General features: G+C 38.2%; 2 protein-coding genes across 4 annotated transcripts in view; one reads left to right on the forward strand and one right to left on the reverse strand.

Annotated features, from left to right (window-relative positions):
- Positions 1-473: 473 nt before the first annotated feature.
- LOC116732254 (fatty acid desaturase 2) lies at positions 474-7,484 on the forward strand. The gene is made up of 13 exons (XM_032582304.1): positions 474-791; positions 1,006-1,280; positions 3,388-3,498; positions 4,187-4,384; positions 4,467-4,568; positions 4,636-4,761; positions 4,856-4,916; positions 4,996-5,072; positions 5,191-5,288; positions 5,566-5,662; positions 6,455-6,534; positions 6,845-6,971; positions 7,234-7,484. Exons 2-13 carry the CDS (start codon positions 1,071-1,073, stop codon positions 7,282-7,284), a joined length of 1,338 nt encoding a protein of 445 aa, XP_032438195.1. The 5' UTR covers positions 474-791; positions 1,006-1,070; the 3' UTR covers positions 7,285-7,484.
- Positions 7,485-7,836: 352 nt separating this feature from the next.
- The window catches only part of eps8l2 (EPS8 signaling adaptor L2), a 33,290-nt gene continuing 19,843 nt past the window's right edge, over positions 7,837-21,283 (reverse strand). For 2 of the 3 annotated variants that reach the window (XM_032582279.1, XM_032582287.1), the window contains exons 7-20: positions 21,167-21,246; positions 18,932-19,044; positions 18,756-18,826; positions 18,520-18,646; positions 16,862-16,950; positions 16,695-16,769; positions 15,082-15,230; positions 14,836-15,004; positions 14,620-14,742; positions 14,335-14,451; positions 13,289-13,364; positions 13,026-13,194; positions 11,016-11,148; positions 7,837-9,552 (exon numbers count right to left, since the gene is read on the reverse strand). In XM_032582279.1, the coding sequence (XP_032438170.1) occupies positions 9,472-9,552; positions 11,016-11,148; positions 13,026-13,194; positions 13,289-13,364; positions 14,335-14,451; positions 14,620-14,742; positions 14,836-15,004; positions 15,082-15,230; positions 16,695-16,769; positions 16,862-16,950; positions 18,520-18,646; positions 18,756-18,826; positions 18,932-19,044; positions 21,167-21,246 (1,572 nt within the window). In that variant the 3' untranslated portion in view covers positions 7,837-9,471. The remainder of the gene's footprint in view (positions 9,553-11,015; positions 11,149-13,025; positions 13,195-13,288; positions 13,365-14,334; positions 14,452-14,619; positions 14,743-14,835; positions 15,005-15,081; positions 15,231-16,694; positions 16,770-16,861; positions 16,951-18,519; positions 18,647-18,755; positions 18,827-18,931; positions 19,045-21,166; positions 21,247-21,283) is intronic. The other variant, XM_032582294.1, reaches the window with a different exon arrangement.

Here is a 21,283-nt window from a genome sequence, read left to right on the forward strand (position 1 = left end):
ATTTTATATTCACCATCTGCTGCACAAAGGCTATTAGAAAGACATAAGATGACCACACAGAGAAAACCTAGCTAGGATTATTGTATTTGTTTAGCAGTCAGGGCTCTGGTGCTAAGGAACGGAAGGAGAGGACTTGTAATCTGCACATTGTGTAACCTGTTTTGTAAGAAATATGTGCAGGCAGTCTGAGGGAAGCTGCCTACTCCTTGTCCATTCTGATCAGAAAAACTAAAACATTTGCATTTATTGAAACATTATAAATCATTACATTATTCTAATAGTTACTACTACAGATAATCCCTAACCCATTTTGCGCCGTCTGTATAATCTGTGTGAACCACAAAGTGTCGCAGGAAGCAGCGGACTCTGAAACACACTGACTGGATGGACCGTTATGACCTTTGGCCTATTTAATTCACCCCCGGTGTTAAGCAAGCAGCACTTCCAGGGTTCGGCCTCTAGGGGGGGTCCCTGCAGCTGATTGTCCCCAGTCTGATCCGAACCCGCTCCTTAACAGTTGGCGTAACCTCAGCAGCATCTTGTCCCATGGTGCAGAGGCAGCGCTCCAACAACCCAGAGCTGCTCTTCCCCTATTGGTCAGAAAGCGTCGAAAGATCCGCTCGAAGTTCACAAAGGACGAGGAGACGTGTTGGGAGGAGGGTGAGAGAGGGAACAAGGCCTATCAGGGAGGACTGCCAACTCGGTCGGCTTTTATGATCGCCTTCCTGCTTTTATAAAGCAGCTGGACGGCGCTCTGTGGGTGTGAGGAGAGCAGTCCGGATCTGGATGTTGTAAGTTACAAATATTTGTTGTAATACACCCAATCGCCGCCATATTTGTGAGACAAAAGTGAAAGCATAATCTGAGGGGGTTTATGTTGAGCTCAGCAGAACAATGCATGCTTCATTACTGCTAGCTGGATCTAGTGTGGAAATTTTTAAAACGCGTTTACGCCTGATTAGATTGTGGTTGTATGTTTTTTTTCCCCCCCCATCCGTCTGTGAGGGCGGACTGGTCCTCTTGTGAACAGGTGAATCCAGGAAGGGACAGCAGCAGCAGCGGAGAGGAGGATGGGAGGCGGAGGACAGCAGACGGAGCCTGCAGAGCCAGGCAGCGGGAAGACTGCGGGTGTTTACACCTGGGAGGAGGTGCAGAAGCACCGCAACCGAAACGACCAGTGGCTGGTGGTCAACCGAAAGGTTTATAACATCAGCCAGTGGGTCAAAAGGCATCCAGGAGGGTCCCGAGTAATCGGACATTACGCCGGAGAGGATGCGACGGTAAATACGCTTTGTTCATGCAGGAAAAGATCATTGTTTTCCACTAATGATGTTGATAAATTGCTAAAATACAAATGTCAGTATGTCAATTGCTGATGCTTCGCTAGTAGGAAGTTGTGCTAGTCTGTCTGCATTCTACTTCATGACATGCTATGTTATTTATGAAAGTATGATGATTCCTTTTTTTTGTACTTCCATAAATAATAAAAATCCACACTTTGTTGATTTAAAAGTCATTACTTCAAAATTATGGGAAGTTTTATTTTTCATGCATTTTAGCCCGTCGATTGGTGCAACTGAAATCACAAAGTGCTGTGTGGTTTTCACACTTTATGGTATGCATAACCTTTAAGTGCAAAGTTATTCAGGCTAAATGTTGCCTAAATATGGATATAAAAGTTTATCTCAGAGAATATATTTTTACATTGACTTGAATATAAGTGAGGTTTAACTTAGAGCTTTCCTTCAAACTGTATGTCAAACTGAATCTTATATTATGTTATTTACATATTATCATAATTTCAGGTTTCCACATTGATTTTCATTTATTATCCTAGTTAATATGAATCACTTTTAAAAACTAAAGCGTTAAAAGTTTTGTCTGATTTTTTAAAAACTTTTTACCCATACTGCACGTTGACCTTTTACCTTTCTGCACTGTAAATGACTTTTTCTTGGTATTCCATGTAGTGGAAATTGCAAAATAAAATAACATAAAATAAGACACTGCTTGATTGAAACTTAAAATTTTATGTAACAGAGCTACAGGGATTGGTTTGGACATCTTTATAAGATTGTGCAGTTGAATTTTTCTGTTATTTCATTAAAAAGCGGGTTGTTAATATTTGAAATTGCAGAATGAACCTCGCTGTGAACTTTGAACAGAGTCACTACGTGTAACTGGACATTATCTGTGACAAACACATTACTTAATGCTTCTAACTGGACGTCTCTATGTCTCCAGATGTCAGCTTGTCAGGTCTAAATGTAATGTTCTAATCTGTTATTACAAGTACTATAATAAATTAAAAATATATGAACAGAATTGATTTAGAAAAGATTCAAATTTGACATTGGAAATACTGGATTTTGGAGCAGCTGGAGCTAGCTGGATTACCAATGACCTCGTTTTTTGTTGGGTTAATACCAGATGCCTCTGACAAAAGGATATCCACATGTATTCATTAATTAACTTTTTCTTAATTGATTTTATTTTCTTTTGTTGATGCAATTTCTTTTTCTTTAACTTCACTATAATGCACATTTTTCTACAAAAATAGAAATGAAAAAGATCATACCAGTTGGTTCACGACATTTGCACATGGTTAGTTGTAATGTTGTAAATGAAGTTGACTTTTTTTTGGCCCTGAAATACCTCTACCTTTCACAGCTCTCTGCAGATTACTGCAACTGATAAAAATAAAACACACACAAAAAATGGGCAGGATTAATGTATAAATTATTGAAAACTATCAATCTAACACAGGAAGAATTAGGCTATCTTTAACACTTAAAAAAATCTCCAAATCTCATATTTGGGGAACTGCAGCAATAGGATTCGCCTGTCACCATGACACCTGAGATGCTATCTACATCCTAACCCGTTGTTTGGGAAACATGTCTACCTTTTACAAGGATGTGAGTTTGATGAACTTTGCAGGTGACTGTGGTGGGAAACAAATCATAAACACGTGGAAAAGCACTTCATGTCCACTGTCTAATATGGTGGAGGACCAGTTATGCTTTGGTTCTGATTACCTTCAAAAGTAACCTTTGTAGAGTGCCTTGCTGTAACCCTGTTAAAGGTCATTCAGTAGGTGAAAATATAAGTGAAACAAAGGCCAATAAATTTGGTACTGGGATTTTGCACATTTTTACCAGAGATGACAACAGTTCTGCAGAAAGTGACTTTTATCTGCATGCTATGGTCAGCACTTTGCTCCTAGACCGCAACATTACAACTAGACATTGTTAGTTGTAATGTTGCCCTCTGTTGGATTCGGCTCAGCTGTGCTCCAACATATATGTGATTTTTTTTAACAGCTCTCAACTTTGCTCTGTTTTTATTCTGATTTACGCCTAAAACGTCAAATGTTTCTCTTTCCAGGAAGTTTTTGCTGCCTTTCATCCTGATCAAAAGTTTGTGCAGAAGTTTCTGAAGCCTCTGCTGATTGGAGAGTTGGTGGCGGCAGAGCCAAACCAGGATGGAAACAAAAGTGTAAGATTTTACATTTAAAGGTGGTAGGGGGATCCCTGCTGCCTGTGCAGTGTTTTCCACAACAAATTTTAACATCCTTGCATACACCATGAACAGCCAACTTCTGTGGCAAATACATTTTGTAACACCCCTCGTGGAAGGTTGTTAATAACAGTCCACTGGACTTCAGTCACTTTTTTTATTGCTGTTATATACTTTTAACATTTTTCCGAGAAACTGAATCTCAGATTTTTATTAACTAAAAGCCACAATTATCAAGATTCAAACTGAGACTTTGAAAAATATCCCCTTGTGTGTAATGGACCATTACAGTTTCCCCTTTGGAATTGAATTTTTTTGGTATACATTCATATTTCAATGATATTTTAAACTACTATGACGCTCAACTTCAGTTCTAAAGAATGCATGCATATTTTAGATGTTTTCCTGAGTCAATCCATCTGAATCACATAAATGGTCCATTAAGAGGCCTGTGAATAACTTTACGACATACTAAAGAAGTAATTAAGCCCTTAATTCTGGCAAATCTAAAACATGTAGCGCAACAGCTCTTGAGGGCAGTATTTGGCTACCCCAGGTATTTATACCTCCATTCAGGTTTACTGAGATTTATAATATTAAGGATTGCACAAGGATTTTGTTTTATAATAAAAGTAACTTTAAATATGTTTTATTTCTCTGCTTGCAGGCAGAACTCATTGATGAGTTTGATCGTTTACGAGAACAGACAGAGAAAAGAGGCCTTTTTCAAGCACAGCCTTTATTCTTCTGCCTCCATCTGGGTCACATCGTGCTGCTGGAGGCCCTGGTCTTTCTGCTTCTCTCACACTGGGGCACAAGCTGGACGATGACGCTACTGTGTTCAGTACTGCTCGCAACCGCTCAAGTAATTTCAGCAACACTAAACTGTCCTTATTGTCATTGAGTAACTTTAAATGGATGAAATAACTACTTATCCTCTCCATTAGTCGCAGGCCGGATGGCTGCAGCATGACTTCGGTCACCTCTCTGTCTTCAAGAAATCCAAATGGAATCACCTGGTCCACAAGTTTGTAATTGGACACTTGAAGGTAACTCATGATTTATTCTGTTTACCATCTAGAGTTCTCTAAAATATTTGATTGTGTTTTTTTTTAGGGAGCTTCAGCCAACTGGTGGAACCACCGACATTTCCAGCATCACGCTAAACCGAACATTTTCAAGAAGGATCCCGACATCAACATGATGGATATCTTTGTACTTGGGAACACGCAGCCAGTGGAGGCAAGTAGCTCAATAAAGGAATGCATTTCTAATTCGTTCTGAGCTCTAATGCAGCTTAATAGCTCACTGAACTCTGTGCCTCTCTTTGTTGCAGTACGGCATTAAAAAGATCAAGCACTACCCCTATAACTACCAACACCAGTACTTCTTTCTCGGTATGCTTGCTGTAAGACGTTTGGAAAGAATGAGAGAAATCTAAAATTGTTCCAGAACTAACTAGTTTATCTCTTTCAGTGGCACCGCCGCTGCTTATTCCAGTTTTCTACAACTACAATATAATGAAGACCATGTTTACTCGACGTGACTGGGTGGTAAGATGCCCACCTCAGTTTAGAATAAATGTATTTTACATAAAAGGAAGTTGCTAACTAAATTTCTTTGTAAAGAAACATATAAATAATATTTTTTATTTTTTTTTTTTGTTTGAAGGATCTGGCCTGGGCCTCCACATACTACATTCGTTACTTCTACTGTTTTGTTCCACTGTATGGTGTGTTTGGCTCTCTGGCACTCATGATGTTCGTCAGGTGAGCTCACTGAGAAGGATTTAAAATGGTTCACACTCCGATAGCTTCTTTTAAAAATGTATGTGTCTAATTTAGGTTGCAAACATGTTCGTGTTTGTTTTAGTTGTGAAATAAAGAGGCAGACAAACAAAGTGGAAAAAAGAACAATCATAATTTGATTATGTATTTGCATGAACCTTTTTTGATAAGATTGCCTGCATTCTTTGCCGTATGCTTTTTTACTCTGCTTTCAAACAGAATACAATGAATCGAAATGTGTTGATATTAAAATCCGCAGGTTTTTAGAAAGCCACTGGTTTGTGTGGGTGACTCAGATGAGCCACTTGCCAAAGGAGATCGATCACGAGAGGCGCCAAGACTGGCTGACCATGCAGGTACCTGCTTTATAATCAACTAATATTAGAGTCTTGTTGTGTGTACTGCTTATCAGAGGTGGAAATTAGAGCCAACGGCATATTTTAATTGAAAATAAAATTTAATAAAAACCAGATTAACATGTTTTAAGGTTTAACACTCCAGATAATTTGATTATTTTATCATACATTTTATTACATCTTATTCCTGCAAGATCACACACATTTGCTACAGATTTTTGTATTTACTGTATTTTGTTTGACAAATACTTTACAGCACAGTATTCAGTCTATAGTTCCCAGCCACATCATCAAAGTGAAAGATAAAAAAATGAAGTACCGTTGAGGTATTTCAAACTTTCTTGTATTATATTGGGACTGGCCAACAAAAAGAAGTGCATAGTTGTTAAATGTTTATCACAATGAGAAATGTGAAAAGTGTTTCATTCTTTTCCACCTGTATGAAATTTAATCTTTGTATATTCTGTGAAGGTATTTGAGGTTTGGTAAACAATGGTGGACAAGCAGCATTATGAAAACCAAGGAACATGGCATAAATAAAGCTGTGCAAAAGTTTAAAGTAGGGTTAGACTTGGAAACAAAAAACCAATACCGGAATATCGTCACACCTTTCCAGACTTTGTGGGGGAAAGACTCTTTAAAAATTGGTTATCATTTCACTTAAAAATGGTGCACTACTTTACATTTGTCTACTTTCTACATAAAATAAAATACTTTGAGGTTTGTGGTTGTAACTTGACAAAATGTAAAAAAGTTCCATGTTGATCCTTCATTCTTTTTCCCCTGTTTCAGTTACAAGCGACGTGTAATATTGAGCAGTCCTTCTTCAATGACTGGTTCAGTGGACACCTCAACTTTCAAATCGAGCATCAGTAAGTCAAAGGCTTTAAACTTGGACTTTAACTGACTTTGTTGTACCATGTCAGCATTTTTACAACGTGCTGTTTGCTAGTGATTTACTCCTCTGGACCTGCAATGGATTTAATGCTTACAAAGAGAATGTATTGTGCTCAGAAAGACTTGTCCTATTCAGTACTTTGTTAAAAATAAGTATTTTAAATTATATTTACTTGTTGTCTTCTGAATGTAATATTTATTTTTCCTATTTTTTAATTTTTAGTTTACCTCTAAAGCTAATGCCCATTCATTTTTGAGTCCATTATTCTGCGTCTCTCTTTCAAGTCTGTTTCCCAGGATGCCGCGCCACAACTACCAGCTGGTGGCGCCGCAGGTCCGCGAGCTGTGTGAGAAACACGGGATTCCTTATGAGACAAAAACTTTGTGGCAAGGAATGGTTGACGTGGTCAGGTAATAACCTAGAGCCACTGTAATCTAATAAACAAAATGATCATAAAACAACAAGAAACTAACCAACCCTAATCCCAACCCTCCTTTCAAACCTTCTTCCAACTGTAATTGGATGTTCCAATTACAGCAGTCACACTGCATTTTCATAGGAAATGCTAATTTTTTGAGTTACTAACTACATTCTTTTGAGGCTATTAGTCTTTCTTTAAACAGTTATACAAAACAGGCTCTTAACTGATGTTTTTTTCTGTTCTGTTTCAGGCTCACTGAAAACTTCAGGGGAAATGTGGCTTGATGCATATCTCCATAAATGATTAGCTGGCTTTTTCCATGTTTGTCATATAATACAAAAATCTAATAGACAAAACCGGAATGATCTGTGTTTTTCAGTGTTTAATGTAAAAGACTGTTCTAATCTTTAGATTACACTGGATTTTTGAGGATCAACCATAATTCAGTGTTAAACTTGAAATTATAAAATGTGACTGATTCATTAAAGACTTTCAACAACAAATAGTGCATCTTTTTTTTTAGTTACATTAGAATGATACTCATGGTAACTTGAAACATAAGAAAATGCCAAAAAAAAAATAATGCTGAAGACAATAAAACATGTAACTGGAATTCATCTGGACTGGAAACAGCAAAATATAATTATGAAACTGCTGCTGAAACAGTTATAGTTTATAGTAACAGAAAGATGGTAACTTTTAGAACTTAGATTATACCTTGAAACTCATAGCTGGGCATTGCATAATTTTTACCTTTTTCCAGTGACATCCAGCTTTTGGTTCATTGGAGTTATTAAATACAATGTTATTAAAAAAGTGGGAACAAAACAGTACATAAAAATCTGTTGCAAAATATTAATGGTAGATTCTTTAATTATATCATCAAAAATATTTACACCAATAGCATTTTCTATGAATCTTTGTCATTTTTCATACCAGAAAACAAATTTAGTTAATTCCTCTTACAATAGACACTAACGTACACAGATAATAGAAGATGTGCAAAAGCCCTTAAAATTGATTAATCTATTTTTGCTGTAGCATAATCCAACACTAATTTAAAAATAAAAAAACACTCCGTGAGGAGGAACAAAAAATCCATAATAGCACTTAATAACTTTAAAATGTCACCTGCGTCAAATTTACAAGGCCTTAAAGGAGGAGTAGTGGAGGCTTCGTTTGCAAAGTTCTATCTTACTTTTTAAAGTTGTTCAGAGTGTTGAGGTTGATTTTGTCATCAGTATTTTACTTAACTGGGTCACTACAATTTCACTGAGAAATCAAATGGTTTAACCGTAAGACAGAAAGTCAGATTGTAGAGAGAATGCTGTAGAGTTGATTATATTAATCCAATAAGAACTGAACTTCTTGACAATATCAAATTGTACAGGGGACATTCACTACATTGTTTCTTCAGTGATTTTCTGAGCATGGCTGCCTTGGTCTGTTTCATTTTGTTCTCTATTTTTTTTTCCTTTTATGAGAAGGTTCACGTTTCATTTAATCATGAAACGTGACTCATTATTCACGTTTCATGATTCGCGTGAATCATGAAACAATTCACATGAATCGTTTCTATACCAACAAGTATTTGATTACTTGTTGTGTCACAAGTAGTCAAATAGAAACAAAATGAAAAGACTATGAAATACTGTGTGCACAACATAATACCATGCACTAATGAATGACTTTGTCCATGGAATATGAAAAAGATTTCACTCTTTAAGAGCTGCAGAAAAAGTTTCCAATGTGAAAATATGCTTCAGCAATAAAAGATTCATTCATTTTAAAGGTTTCTACCCATTTTAGGTATGCCAATAAATTTGGAGGGTGCCATATAAAAGATCCCACAATTACTGAGAAAGGCATACTGCTTTATTAAGTTGCCAAAATGTCAAATAACATCAAGAAAATAAGAATAAGAACATTTATTCTAATACTTGTCACTGATTTATGTTCACCAACCAGACACAAACTTCTGCCATACACAACAAAAAGTATGCTCGCTTTATTTTTTCTGTTAGCATTAACATGAAAATAATTGGCTATGCAATAGAAAATGTGTGAAACATCCTGGCACTGATTTTAAAAAGCAACTGCAAAGATTTTAGATTTTACAGACAAATTTTGTAAACAGTATAAAACAGTATTATTAAGAACATACACTGACCCTGCTCTCTCATCCACACATATGTTGTATGCATGTCCTGCACATACACCAAACTGCACATGAGTTCCTCTTCTTAGCAGGTAATTTCTTCAATAATTTCATCAATTGAGAAAAATGCAACATAATTTGAAAACACTTGAATAACAAACATCTAACATTTTACAAAATAAATATGCAATTAAAAATGAGTGTATTCAATCTTGTTTGTTTCTTTTTTATCTGAGGATCACAAGAAAATGTTCGCTGATTTAGCGAGCTGCTGCACTTGGAAAGCTGTGAGGAGGGAAAGCATCTAAAGGAGGTCGTGGTGCGCCACGTGTTCAGTCGTAGCTGCTTGTGGAGTCGACCTTCTCCTTCCTTCGCGTCATGATTTCCTGCAGCTCAGAGTCTCCCTGGGTCTTCTGGAGAGAAAACACATTTGATGCTTTATATCATTTTGTTCTCTGAGGCATTCCCAGAGCACAGCAGCTACTTTGTCCATAAAACTTCAACAACATGTTGCAGTTTTATGAGAGAGCTCCAAAGGTTGAGCAGAGACTATAATTTCTTAATCAGTTCTAGATGTTTATGTTAATAAATACTTTTCTAAAAAGGTCAACTTTACCAATCCAGCACTGATCTTTGCTTTGTCCAACATTTTCAAATTTGCATGTATTGTTTATTATCTTGTTTACGTTACATCTGACTGGTCTGAAGAGCAGTGTGGTTGTAACTAACACTTCAAGTTGTTTGCTGAACTGTTGTTACAGTAACTCTCCTGAAGGTGGCACCAAAGGGAAACTTTTGGAAAATTATAACACTAAGCAATGTCAGCACAAACGATTAAACTGTAACACATTTTACCAGATTTATGCTTCATCAAGATGTCTGCTGTTGAAGCTAACCTATTTTGGAAGTTTACTTTATGTCTATAAGAACATAGAAAACAATATTTTAAACCATTTCAGAGTCCACCTTAAGAGTTGTAAAAAAATAAAAAATAAAGTAGTTTATTTGCAGAACCATCTTGAATGAGAGTTGAGAATACAATGGCACCAGACTGGGTCATGTGTTGTCAATTTCATTTTCAATCTATTTGCAATAAAACCTGAGAGCAGAGGTGAGCAGCCAGGATATTAAAAAAACAGGGCATAAGTGGACCCAACAAAAAAAAAAAATTGTAAGGTTGTAAATGGACTGAACTTTTCCAGTCATTTTGACCACTCAAAGCGCTTTACACTAGAGTCACATTCACACAGTCGCACTCACAAACACATTTATACACCGATCAGTAGGCAATTTGGGGTTAAGTGCCTTGCCCAGAGGCATGTGGAAGCTGGAATCGAACCTACAACTTTCCGATTACAAGACGACTACTCTACCACAGAGCCACAGTTGTTTGTAATGGTAAATAAAGTTATGGTTGGCTATGTATTTTTTATTTTAAGTCAGTTTTGCACACTTTAATAAAAAAAATGAATTCCTAAATGTTTAGATTATTTTTCATCAAAAATTTAGTCATTTGATTTTTTTTTTGATAGCAACCCTAATTTTAATTCTTGTCAAATTGTGATCTAACTTTATTGACCTTCTTGACTTTTCTTTTCTTTTCTTTTTCAGTTTGAGTGTCAATGTTGTAAACTTTGATTTTACAAGTGCTGTCAGATAGTTGATTTTAATCACCTCTGAGTCATTTTTTCTACTAAACATGTACTAATTTAAGACTATTTCCTGCAGTCTGAAAGCTGTTGACAGCTCCTACATATCTAAATGCACACTTTGTCCCAACTTGCCCAAGTATAGCATGAAGATTTCACACATCAATAAAAAGACTCCCAGAAAAACAGGTTTTTAAGCAGGTTGCATGCAGAGGATTGTGACCAACCTCTAATTGTCCTTTCTGCAGAGACACCTGATTGAAGACACGGCCCCCTTCTTCCCCACACACGGCCTTCAGCTCCTCTTTGTTCAGGGAAAACAGCTGCGCTCCTGTCAGGATTCCCAAACATTCAACAGTCCTGCAGAAAGGAAAGTAAGACAGTTTATTGTAATAGCACTTCAGATACATCTGTTGCATTTCTGAGTGTGACATTGCTCCTAACAGAGGGCATGTCATTGCTGGTTAAACAGTGAAGAACCAGATACAGTCTTCTCAAGGCATTGTGGCATGTTGCAGCAGGAAAAGCCTTGGTGTCAGAAGTGGCATAAGGAACAAGTGGATTCCTCTGAAGTGAGTTTGTTCCATCCCCTGGGGGGTTGCCTCTCGAATATTTCCACATTTAAAAAGGAATTACACTTTCAGCTATGCCTTCTAGTGCCTGATCTCTGAGTCATCTCTTCATAACAATATAGCCACATAAAAGCTACCTCTTCAACCATCTCCCAATCAACGATTCTAAAAACTTGCGCAACATGACTGAAGAACAGTCATTTAATGACTGTTACTGCCAAGATGGTGCAGGACGTGAAGGCGCTGCACAGTTCATTTCATTGCAATGGGATTTCTAAAGCGACTGTGCAGTTGTCCATACTCAAAGTAAATGCTCCTTTCTGATTGCCATCAACATCAGAAAGATGAAGATTCTTGTCTGTCTTAAAGAGAGTCTTGAAAACAGACGTGAACACCAGTTATTCTGACTCCTCTGACAATTCAACACGCCTCACCTAAAGTGGATACCACAGTCTGCTACTGTCTTGCATCTTGTTACTCACTTGTTAGCCACCTTGGATAAAGACACCTACTGAATGATTAACGTTATGTAAATGTAACGCTGCTGTCATTGTTGATGTAATGTCACCTTTATGACTAATGAGAGCAGTACAGGTCATCTGAAAAATGAAATAATCTCTCACGTTCTTGCGCATTAATATACCGTATTTTTACCTTTTATTGTTGCTGAATCCTTCTATTCCCATGTACAGAGCCTGGGAAGGTATTAATACATCTTAAGCCTTTGCATCTTTGTCCTTTATATTGCAAACTTCAAAGATTTTATGTAATTAACCAACACAAACTAGTGCAAAACTGTGAAGTGGAAGAAAAATGAGACATGGATTTAAAAATCTTTGACAGATTCTGAAACATTTTTTCAGAATGTTTGATCTGAACTTTGGCTAGGCCATTCTAACACATGAGAAAAATAAAAATAAACCAATCTACTGTAGATCTTGTTGTGTAATTGGGTTCAGTATGCTGCTGTCTGAATGAAATGCCTCGTTGACGTTAGCAGTCAGAGGGGAATACAGAGACTGATTATAGATAATAGAAAGGTAACATTATCTCAAATAACTACTCATTGCATAGAAGGTATGTAGAATGCCTTCCCTGAAAGAACATGAGAAACATTGAAACAGATGTGCAACAGCAGCAGAAGACCGACACTGGGGGCCACTGCTGACAGGTAAGAACAGAAAACTGACATTATTATAACCTGGAATATAACAGATAAAGAAACCAATTGGTTTGCCCAATCGGTCTCAGTTTCACCTGATTTACAAAATGATGTATGATATATCAGTGTTTTCCAACTCTGGTCTTCAAGGCACACCACCCTGCATGTTTTAGGCATTTCCCAGCTTCAGCACACATTACTTCTACTGATTGCTGATTAACAGGCGTTTGCTGAGCTGCAGTCATCTGAATCGGGTGTGTTAAAGCAGAGAAACATCTGACACATGCAGGGCAGTGAGCCTTGAGGGCTGGGGTTGGTATAGATTATAAACCTTGCCTTCCACCTCCAAATGTGCAGTAGTATTAGTCTAACACAAAAATGGTTTGGGAAAAAACCCAGAGTAACTTTATGACTATGAAGACTAATCAAAAACACTAAAAGCATCACTGCCGTTGGGTTTTTAAGTGAGTAAATAGAGGACGTGTGCAACGAAGCAAACTTACTGTTTAGAGAAAGCTTTTGCATTGAGCCACTTTGTCACCTGCTCTGGAGATGACTCAGAAGTTAATGGCACCTGTGGGGCCGCCGGGCGCTCTATTCGTATCTTTCTGGGTGGCGGGTTTTTGTTTGCTGTGATTTTCATCAATAGCTCATTATTAACCTCGTCCATCTCTGCAGAACAGAAACATGATAGAAACGGAAGTAAGAACAAGTGTTTTGTTTAAACATTCTCGGTTTGTTGTTTTTGCTGTGTGCGTTGACTCACTTTTGTCTTTCTGTATTCCCCCTTTGAAACTGTCCCTCTTGTGCAGAGGATCAGTGGGCGAACTCCTGTAGTCGCTCTGGAATCACACAGCCACACACAGACGCAGTTCAAGACAGAGAAACCACAATGTTATTACAAAAACCGGTTCAGCTTCACTCTTTCTCCGGCCAATTCATTTTTGAATGAAAGCCAGAAGCAAAATATGCGAATGTGTGTTTTGAACAAGGAAGAGGAGCTGCATGCATGAGCTGACGCAGGATCTTTGTTGTGCATACCGTCTGGAGGAAGTGCAAATTGGAATGTTACGTAGGAAGTGCTGACAAGTTGTACAGAGCAGCTTGCAGCTAACACTTCAGAATATTTTGTCTTTCCATTGTTTTAGGTCTATAAGTGTCTTAAATCGCCATTCAGCGATATTTGCTCTACCGTACAAAAATTCTCCAAATCTATCTCTTGTCTCCAGCCTTGGTCAGGAGATCCTACAGATTTTCTCTCAGATTTAGTTCTGAACTCCAGCCCGATCATACGGAAAACTTTAATTGTGTTCTCATGGAATCATTCATTTCTTTGTTTGGATGTAAATTTGCACTTACGGTGATGCTCAGGGATGAATTTTTTTCCAAGCAGATGCTTAAAATTTTGGGGTGAGAAACTACTCACATTTTGTAAAAAAAATGACTCTAAACATGTCTCTGCAGAGTAAAGACACCATATTTGTTTTGTTTTTTTTCAGTTGAATCATATGGGATATTTATGATATTTCATGTGGAGGTTATGAGATAAACTTAGTCTCTTTTACTCAACAAAAATTTTATTTTAACAGGGCTATGTACACTTCCTGTATACCAAAAACATTTAGTGAAAGGAAAGTGTGTTTTTCTTGCCCTGGTATAGATGTAGCAGCCTCTGCACCATCTCTCAAAGCCTGAGCCAAAGTATTTAGGAAATCAGAGTGATAATATGTGTACGAGTTTGCAGTGTTTCTCAATGTGTCTTGAACAGCGAGGACTGCAGTAAATGTTGTGCATGCAGAGTTGGTAAGTTACCGGGTAGGGCTCTTCTGGTTCTTCTAGCCTTACAACATCCAGGATGTTATATGGGACGTAGCCGGATTGGCCGCTGCGATTCCGTAGTTTCCACCACTGTTTGTTATCTTCCAACACCTGCGAGAAAAATTCAACTGCTCACTCCACAACACAGGAAGCTGGAGTAGATGTGATACATTATCTCCCAAGGCCTTTCTTTAACAATTCTTCATTTAAAGGGCACAGTTCTGAAGCAAAAGAAAACATCTCGATTGAAACTGTAAAAAACAAGTGTGGTGTTACAACCTCTAGGATTTCATCCTGCAGCACTGACAGCTCGTTGGGATTCCGCGCCACAAAATTATAACAGATTTTGGCATATTTGCGGTTGCTGTGCATCCCATTTGGTGGGGAATGATTGACATAATACTAAAAAAAACAAAACAGAGAAAACAGATACATATTTAAAGACACAGCTGTTTAATAAATCTGAACTGAAATAGGGAAACAAAAGCATCTTACATCGTCAGGTGAGTGTCTTCTGTGGTCAGGGCTTGTGGGAGATGCAAGTGGACTGGGTGGTCCCTCGGTTTCCCATGGTGACGTCAAAAAAAACTCTGCAGGTGGCTCCCATCCATTTCGAAACTTGGGGTAATAAGGAGGTGCGCACTGATCTCTGGGCCACTCTGCTCTGTTAGAGGAGGAATGTTTAAAAGTGATCACATAAAGCCAGCAGCAGGAGTGGCAGCACTCCACATGTAAACACACCTGGGTCTGGTCCATCCGTCGCCAAGCAGCTCAAACATGGTCATCTCTTTGGGGGTGAGGTGTCCACGTAGGAAGTCGACGGCATCCATCGAAAGATGAGGGGAGATGACGGAACGCACCAGGTCAGGACTTCCACACGTCTGCAGGACCTGAGAACATGGTTTAAAGGTTCACAGTTGGACCTTACTGAAAGAATAGTGCTCATTATCTCCTCTGAATACCCAGAGGAGATAATGTCAAGATACTAAAGATGGCATAACAACCCCAAAATTGTGGAGTGCTTTGCAAATCATTAACGCCCTTTAGACATTTGCAATGCTACAAGAATAGTTTCGGTGTAATTATGAAGTGGTAGAAAAATGACATATTTTTGCATTGTCTTTTACAAATAAAATACATTTAATACAACGTCAACATTCACCTTCCACAAATCAGAAAACAGTGTCTATTTGTGGACAATTTCAGCTCATTAAAAATACAACTATCTTGTGAAGTTACAGCAGCAAACCTACCAAGACATGTCTGTCACTCTGGAGGAGCTGCAGAGATGCACAACTCAGGGGAGAGGACTACTACAACTAGTCGAGCATGCCACAAATTTGACCTTAGTGAACATGTTAAGAAAGGTATTCTGATCAAATGATGCCAAGAGTAAACATTCTTGTTAAAGTTCAGAAACAAATCAAAGGAGAATCTGTTGCTAGACTTCAAATGATCTGTTTACAGATGCTCACCATACAATCTGACTGAGCCTTGAGCTAGTCTAAAAAGAAACAAATATGCTAAAGTTTTGGTCTATAAAATGTGTGAAGCTGGTAGAGACAAGACAGCATAAATGGCAGAAAATAGTGGTTCTAAAAAGCGCTTTTCACTTTTCTTTTTTTATTTGTGTGTCCTTTAAAAACATCTATTCTAATGTGTTAGTTTATCACACAAAACCCCGATAAAATACAGTTATGTTCACATCGTATGAAAACCTTTTGTATTTCTCGACTACATAACTTTAGAAAAGCAAAAGTTAATCATATAACCTAAACTTGTATAAAATGAAACAGTGAAAACAATAAAGCAATTAATAAACAGCATTAAAAACAAGCAGCGCATAAAAAAAAAAAAATCAGAATAAAATCAATTAGCTGCTGCTTTACAAATCTATCTACCATCTACTGCAGCACAGTTTCTGGAGAGAAACCCCTGCTTGGGCAATGTGGAAGAGTTAAAACAGGTCAACTTTCCTCAGAAATATCACAGAAATCTAAAGAGTTCACAAATCATTTTCCGTCCAGCAGTATCGAAGGAGTGGCTGAACACTCCAGCTTTGAAAGCCATGCATGTCGCTCCAGTTGGTTAAGTGTTTGAGCAGAGGACTGAGAGAGGGTGTGGTGCCAGAATAAAAAAACAAAAAAACAACAACAAAGAAACCACAAATATCTGATGTGAAAAAAAATGCAAGCGATGAACTGAATTTAAAGAGCAGTCTGTCTGTGGCCTCTCAGCTGAGCCAAGTTTCATTTTAACTAAAACAAATATTTTAGTGAAGGCCTCTCAGTGAGAGAAAGACGGCTTTCCTCAGTCACATTATACTCAAACAGGTAATGGTTTTTGACTCTTACCAGCTCCAAAGGTCCAAACAGGAAATGAACCAGCTCCGGAGCACTTGGGTTCTGTAGATGTTTCTTCAGTTTGGCCTGCAGAGGGCAGAGTGGCAAACAATCACTGGAGAGTCGATGACCAGAGAGTGGCCGTTCACCAACGGAGGTTAGAAGCTTTGATATCTCACCAAGAGGTTGAGGGCCAGCTTCAGTTTCTGCAGGCTGTCAATGAACTCTGCTTCAGAGGGGGGCCTGGCCCGCAGGGTCAGCATGCCCTCTGTAAGCAAGAACAACAACAGTGACCACACACAGAGGCCAGGGTTACCGGCTGCTCCACACCCCTGCTGCAGACAGGACGCAGGTTTCACTTTCTTGGCAAAGGATCAAAGCCATAAATGTTCTGTTTTTTTTTCCTTTTTTTCATCTATTCCAGAGCATTTTATAGCTGAAGCGATACAACGAAGGAAGGTAATAAACAGCTCACCTTGACCAGGGCAAGAAAAACTCCTACAAAGTTTCATAACCAGTGACTCAGCTGGTTGAACAAAAAGTTTATGACACAGGATATGTTGGGTATAAAATGGGAGTTTAAAGTACACGCTGACTGCTTTCGTGAATTGTCGCGTCTGTAGTATTTGCTTTTCTGTTGTGTCATTATTTAGGGGATGGGAGGAAAAATTACGAGTTAGCCGTAATAATTTTACCAGTATGAATGTGAACGAGAAAAGTCTCCTTTCCACTTACTGGTTGTTGGATCTTTGTAGATTGATTTGCTTTCCATAAATTCTCAACTACAAAGAGTTTCCAAGCTGGTTGTAAATCTCAGACTCCTTTTCATGTTTAATGAACCACTTCACATCTGTTTGATAGGTCTTCAAAAGCATTCAGCAAGAGTCAAAAATCTAGCCATTTGAATGCTTTTCTCACAGCACAATCTTGCATGATGCTGATCAGCTGCATGGAAAATGTTTTGTACCAACAGAGATGTTTATGTCTTGTTACTAGTCACACATAATTTCTTTGCATGAAGACCTCTTCACTTGCTGTGTACTCAGACATCATATGCGTTTCTTATGGTATTTTTTACAAAGTGTCAGAAAGATACTCTGGAATAAATAAAAGGATCAATAAAAGAATCAATGAATAAGAATAAATTTGAAAATCTGGTTAAATGCAGCTGGTCCGCACTGTTAGTACTGTTTGGACATGCTTTTGTAGAGTAGTAGCTATTCATTATTCTGATTTCAATATCATTTCATGTTTGTTTTAGGGGTTTTTTTCTGATTAAATAACAATGAAGGAATCTGAAGCCTCAAAGTAGATACTAACTTCAGCTTCTCTAACCAGTCACAGTATTCCAGCAGCGCTTCCATGCTGATCTTCCAAGCTGTCACCGTTTCTTTTTTTAACCATGCAACAAAAATGTCTCCATACAGACATTTTTGAGAGCTTTTCAATGCCGACTTAACTGAGTGTTGTCAGCCAGTCTGATCATCAGTTTTAGTCATAATAAAACCTATTGGACTAAATACCTCACACACTAACAACTGAATAGAGATTCCCAGACAGACAGTTTGATGAGTAGTATTGTTATATTTTAATACTGTAAGATCTTGTCATACTTGATCAAACGGATCTTTGATTCATCTATAAAATTTTCTACCTTTCAAATGTAAAAAAACAACCCATAAAACATGAAAGCAGGTAAAGTGTTGACAAAACATGCATAAATATGATGAAATGATCAGCAGACAGGACACAAAGAGAACCACACATTGCAACGTGAGCAATATGTCCATATTGTCACGCTGATTGAGCCACTGCAGAAGAAGAAAGGTTGACAGACCTGCTGGTCCTTTCTTCTTGTTCTTCTTACTCTTGTTGCGTTGATTGAGCTGATAAAAAGCCTCAGCTGCCTTCTGCAGCCGTGCCACAAAGATCTCGATGTCGTCCAGGGCACAGTTGAGGATTTGCTGAAGAATAATAATAATAATAATAATAATAAAAAAAACATGTCGCTGTAGTCGTTATGATCTCATGAGAAGGACAATGATGACCACCACAGTGGATATCAAAGCTCACCACATCCTTCTCAATGCGCTGGGCCAGCTTTTCATGCGACTCTGCATCGTAAGGACCTGCAAGTGGAGAAACTATCACTAACCACAGAAAAATACTAATACCGTTACTGGTAAAATTATGTTCTGTTACTAAATGTGTGAGTTTGCATGATTGTGTAACTCTGCATGCGTTCTTACCATGAGTGTTTGCAGCGGCTGCCGCTCGTCTATTTGCAACAGGTGGCGGGCCCCTGGGGGACGAGGGAGGGAGGATGGTTTCTCTCTGACGCTTCATTTTTTCCTGGTTCACCCTGAACAGGGAGAATGGGGCAAAATGCATCACTAGCAGTCATTATTGCCACAAAAGTAAAGGTAACTAGTTCTGAGAGGGGAGATGTGCTACCAGCTCTCCTTCTAACGGGTTAATTGAGTTTCCTAAATCTGCCGGGATTTACCCTGTCCAGAACTGAAGTAAACTCTGTTTAAGCTGGTTTCGAGAAACGATTCGCCTGGTTTTCTGACGGCCTACATCCAGGTGTCCCACCCTTCTTCCCCCTGTGAATTAGCCAGACTGAGCAGCCTACAGCCAACTAGTTTCACAGAGCACACCTGTTAACGGTCGCTCGTTCTCTATTTTACAACTTGCATTTATTATTGAACCAGGTAGGTTTTAGTGACTCGGGTGAGTCCCAAGGATGTTGTTTTAAATTTGGGCTACCAGCAACTTAAAAACATTTTAAACTTTTTCCTCTCCAGAATCAAACATCACAGCTATTTTACAACCATCAAAGAACTTTAAGGTGACTCATTAACTGAATGTCCACAACATCTTTTAGATTTTCTTTATGCTAAATATTTTATTAGTAAGGCATTTTTGCAAGGGTCAGTACAGCTTAATTCAGTAGCAGAAATAATCAAATAAGTAAAATCAATCATCTAGTCTATCTTTCCCTACTGCTGATACTAAGAACTAAAAAAAGGAACCTTTGAGAGAGACGGACGGAGTTTGGCGTTTCGAACCCCAGACCTGGTCTGATGATGAAGAAGGTGCTGCAGCAGGAGGAAGATGTTGATCGGCGAAGGCCGGGATCTCTGTAGGTCTGATGAGCTTCTTCTCCGCATGGATGCTGAGGTCACACAGGACTTGGTGCTGGCAGGAAAAAAGGCACCAGTTCTTCTTCTTTGTCTTTGCCTTTGTCTTTGTCTTCATCTTTGTCTTTGGGGTCTGAACCCAGCCGATGAGAGAAGTGCGATTCGAAGCCACGGGTTGCAGGGCTGACGGGTTGGTCTCCATGAGCGGAACAGTCTTCGCCTCCGTGGCCCCGGCTCTTCTTCAGCTGCAGAGTTCTTTGTCCATCTCGATCTTGGCTCGAAGCTGCCCGGAGGATCCAACAAAAGGTTCCTCTTTTGCACCCACCTTATATAGGGTTTATCCACCCTTTTGGTGCGTTTTCATTGGCTGTCTGCTTAGACAGATGACCTCACATCCATCACTGTCCTTCAGACATTATGTCCTGATGTCTGTGCTAATGTCTCAGAGTTGCTCAACCTCCTGTCCATTGCCTGCACAACCTTTTACCTAAATAAGGCGTTGATCATCTCTGCTCTCCTGTTAGTTCCTTGCCTTTCACCTTTCACCTACTCTCTACCTCCAACATATCAGTGATGTTTAATTGCAGTTACACCTTTTTACACCATTTCAAGTTCAATGTCAAAATCACATTTATCACATTTATTTTCTTTAGCTTCTCTGATTTAGCATTCATTTATAATTTTATAACCATAACTTATATCACATTTATTTTCTTCAGCTTCTCTGATTTATCATTCATTTATGATTTTATAACCATAACTTATTAATTATACTTATTATAATCTTAATGTGAGTTATTACAGATGTTTTTCTGAAAAGAAACCAAGAATAATACATGATTCTAATTATTTAATACTAAAGTTACAGTTACTTGTTTTTCTTGTAAGTGTTCCCACAAATGTAAGTGTAAATATTATTACAAGTAAACCATTATTAATATAAGTATTTTACTTTGAATCTTATCAAATTACCCTTTAAAACTTTCATGCTTTAAAATAAGGAATAGTCTCAGCTATTTTTATAAATCTGCAGGCTGGAAACTTCCTCTTTTTCCAGGAAACCTGCTTTTCCTGTTTAATGACTCTCTCTGACTGACTATGATTTCTTATGATTAGATAGAAAAAAGTAGAATTAAAGCAAAGTTTGCATGAGACAAAAACAACACACACAACCAGATTTATTTTATTGACACTTAAGTCTACTGCTGGGCCTTGATGTCACTTGAGTGATTCATTTTAAAGATAACTTTATTTATTATTACTGTTAAACTAACTTTATTGACACTTAAGTCTAGTAAAATAAATACATATGCATGTGTGTGTGTACGCCATTGTTCTTACTTGAGGGTTTCCAGCCTCATTTTTTTCCCATGTTTGTTGTCGCCAAGTGCACTGTCTATGTCTGCGTGAACCATCTCAGCCTGTACGAAGCAGAAAGAGACACAGAGGGAAGAAAAG

This window comes from Xiphophorus hellerii, chromosome 2, assembly GCF_003331165.1.
Source record: "Xiphophorus hellerii strain 12219 chromosome 2, Xiphophorus_hellerii-4.1, whole genome shotgun sequence".
NCBI lineage: Eukaryota > Metazoa > Chordata > Actinopteri > Cyprinodontiformes > Poeciliidae > Xiphophorus > Xiphophorus hellerii.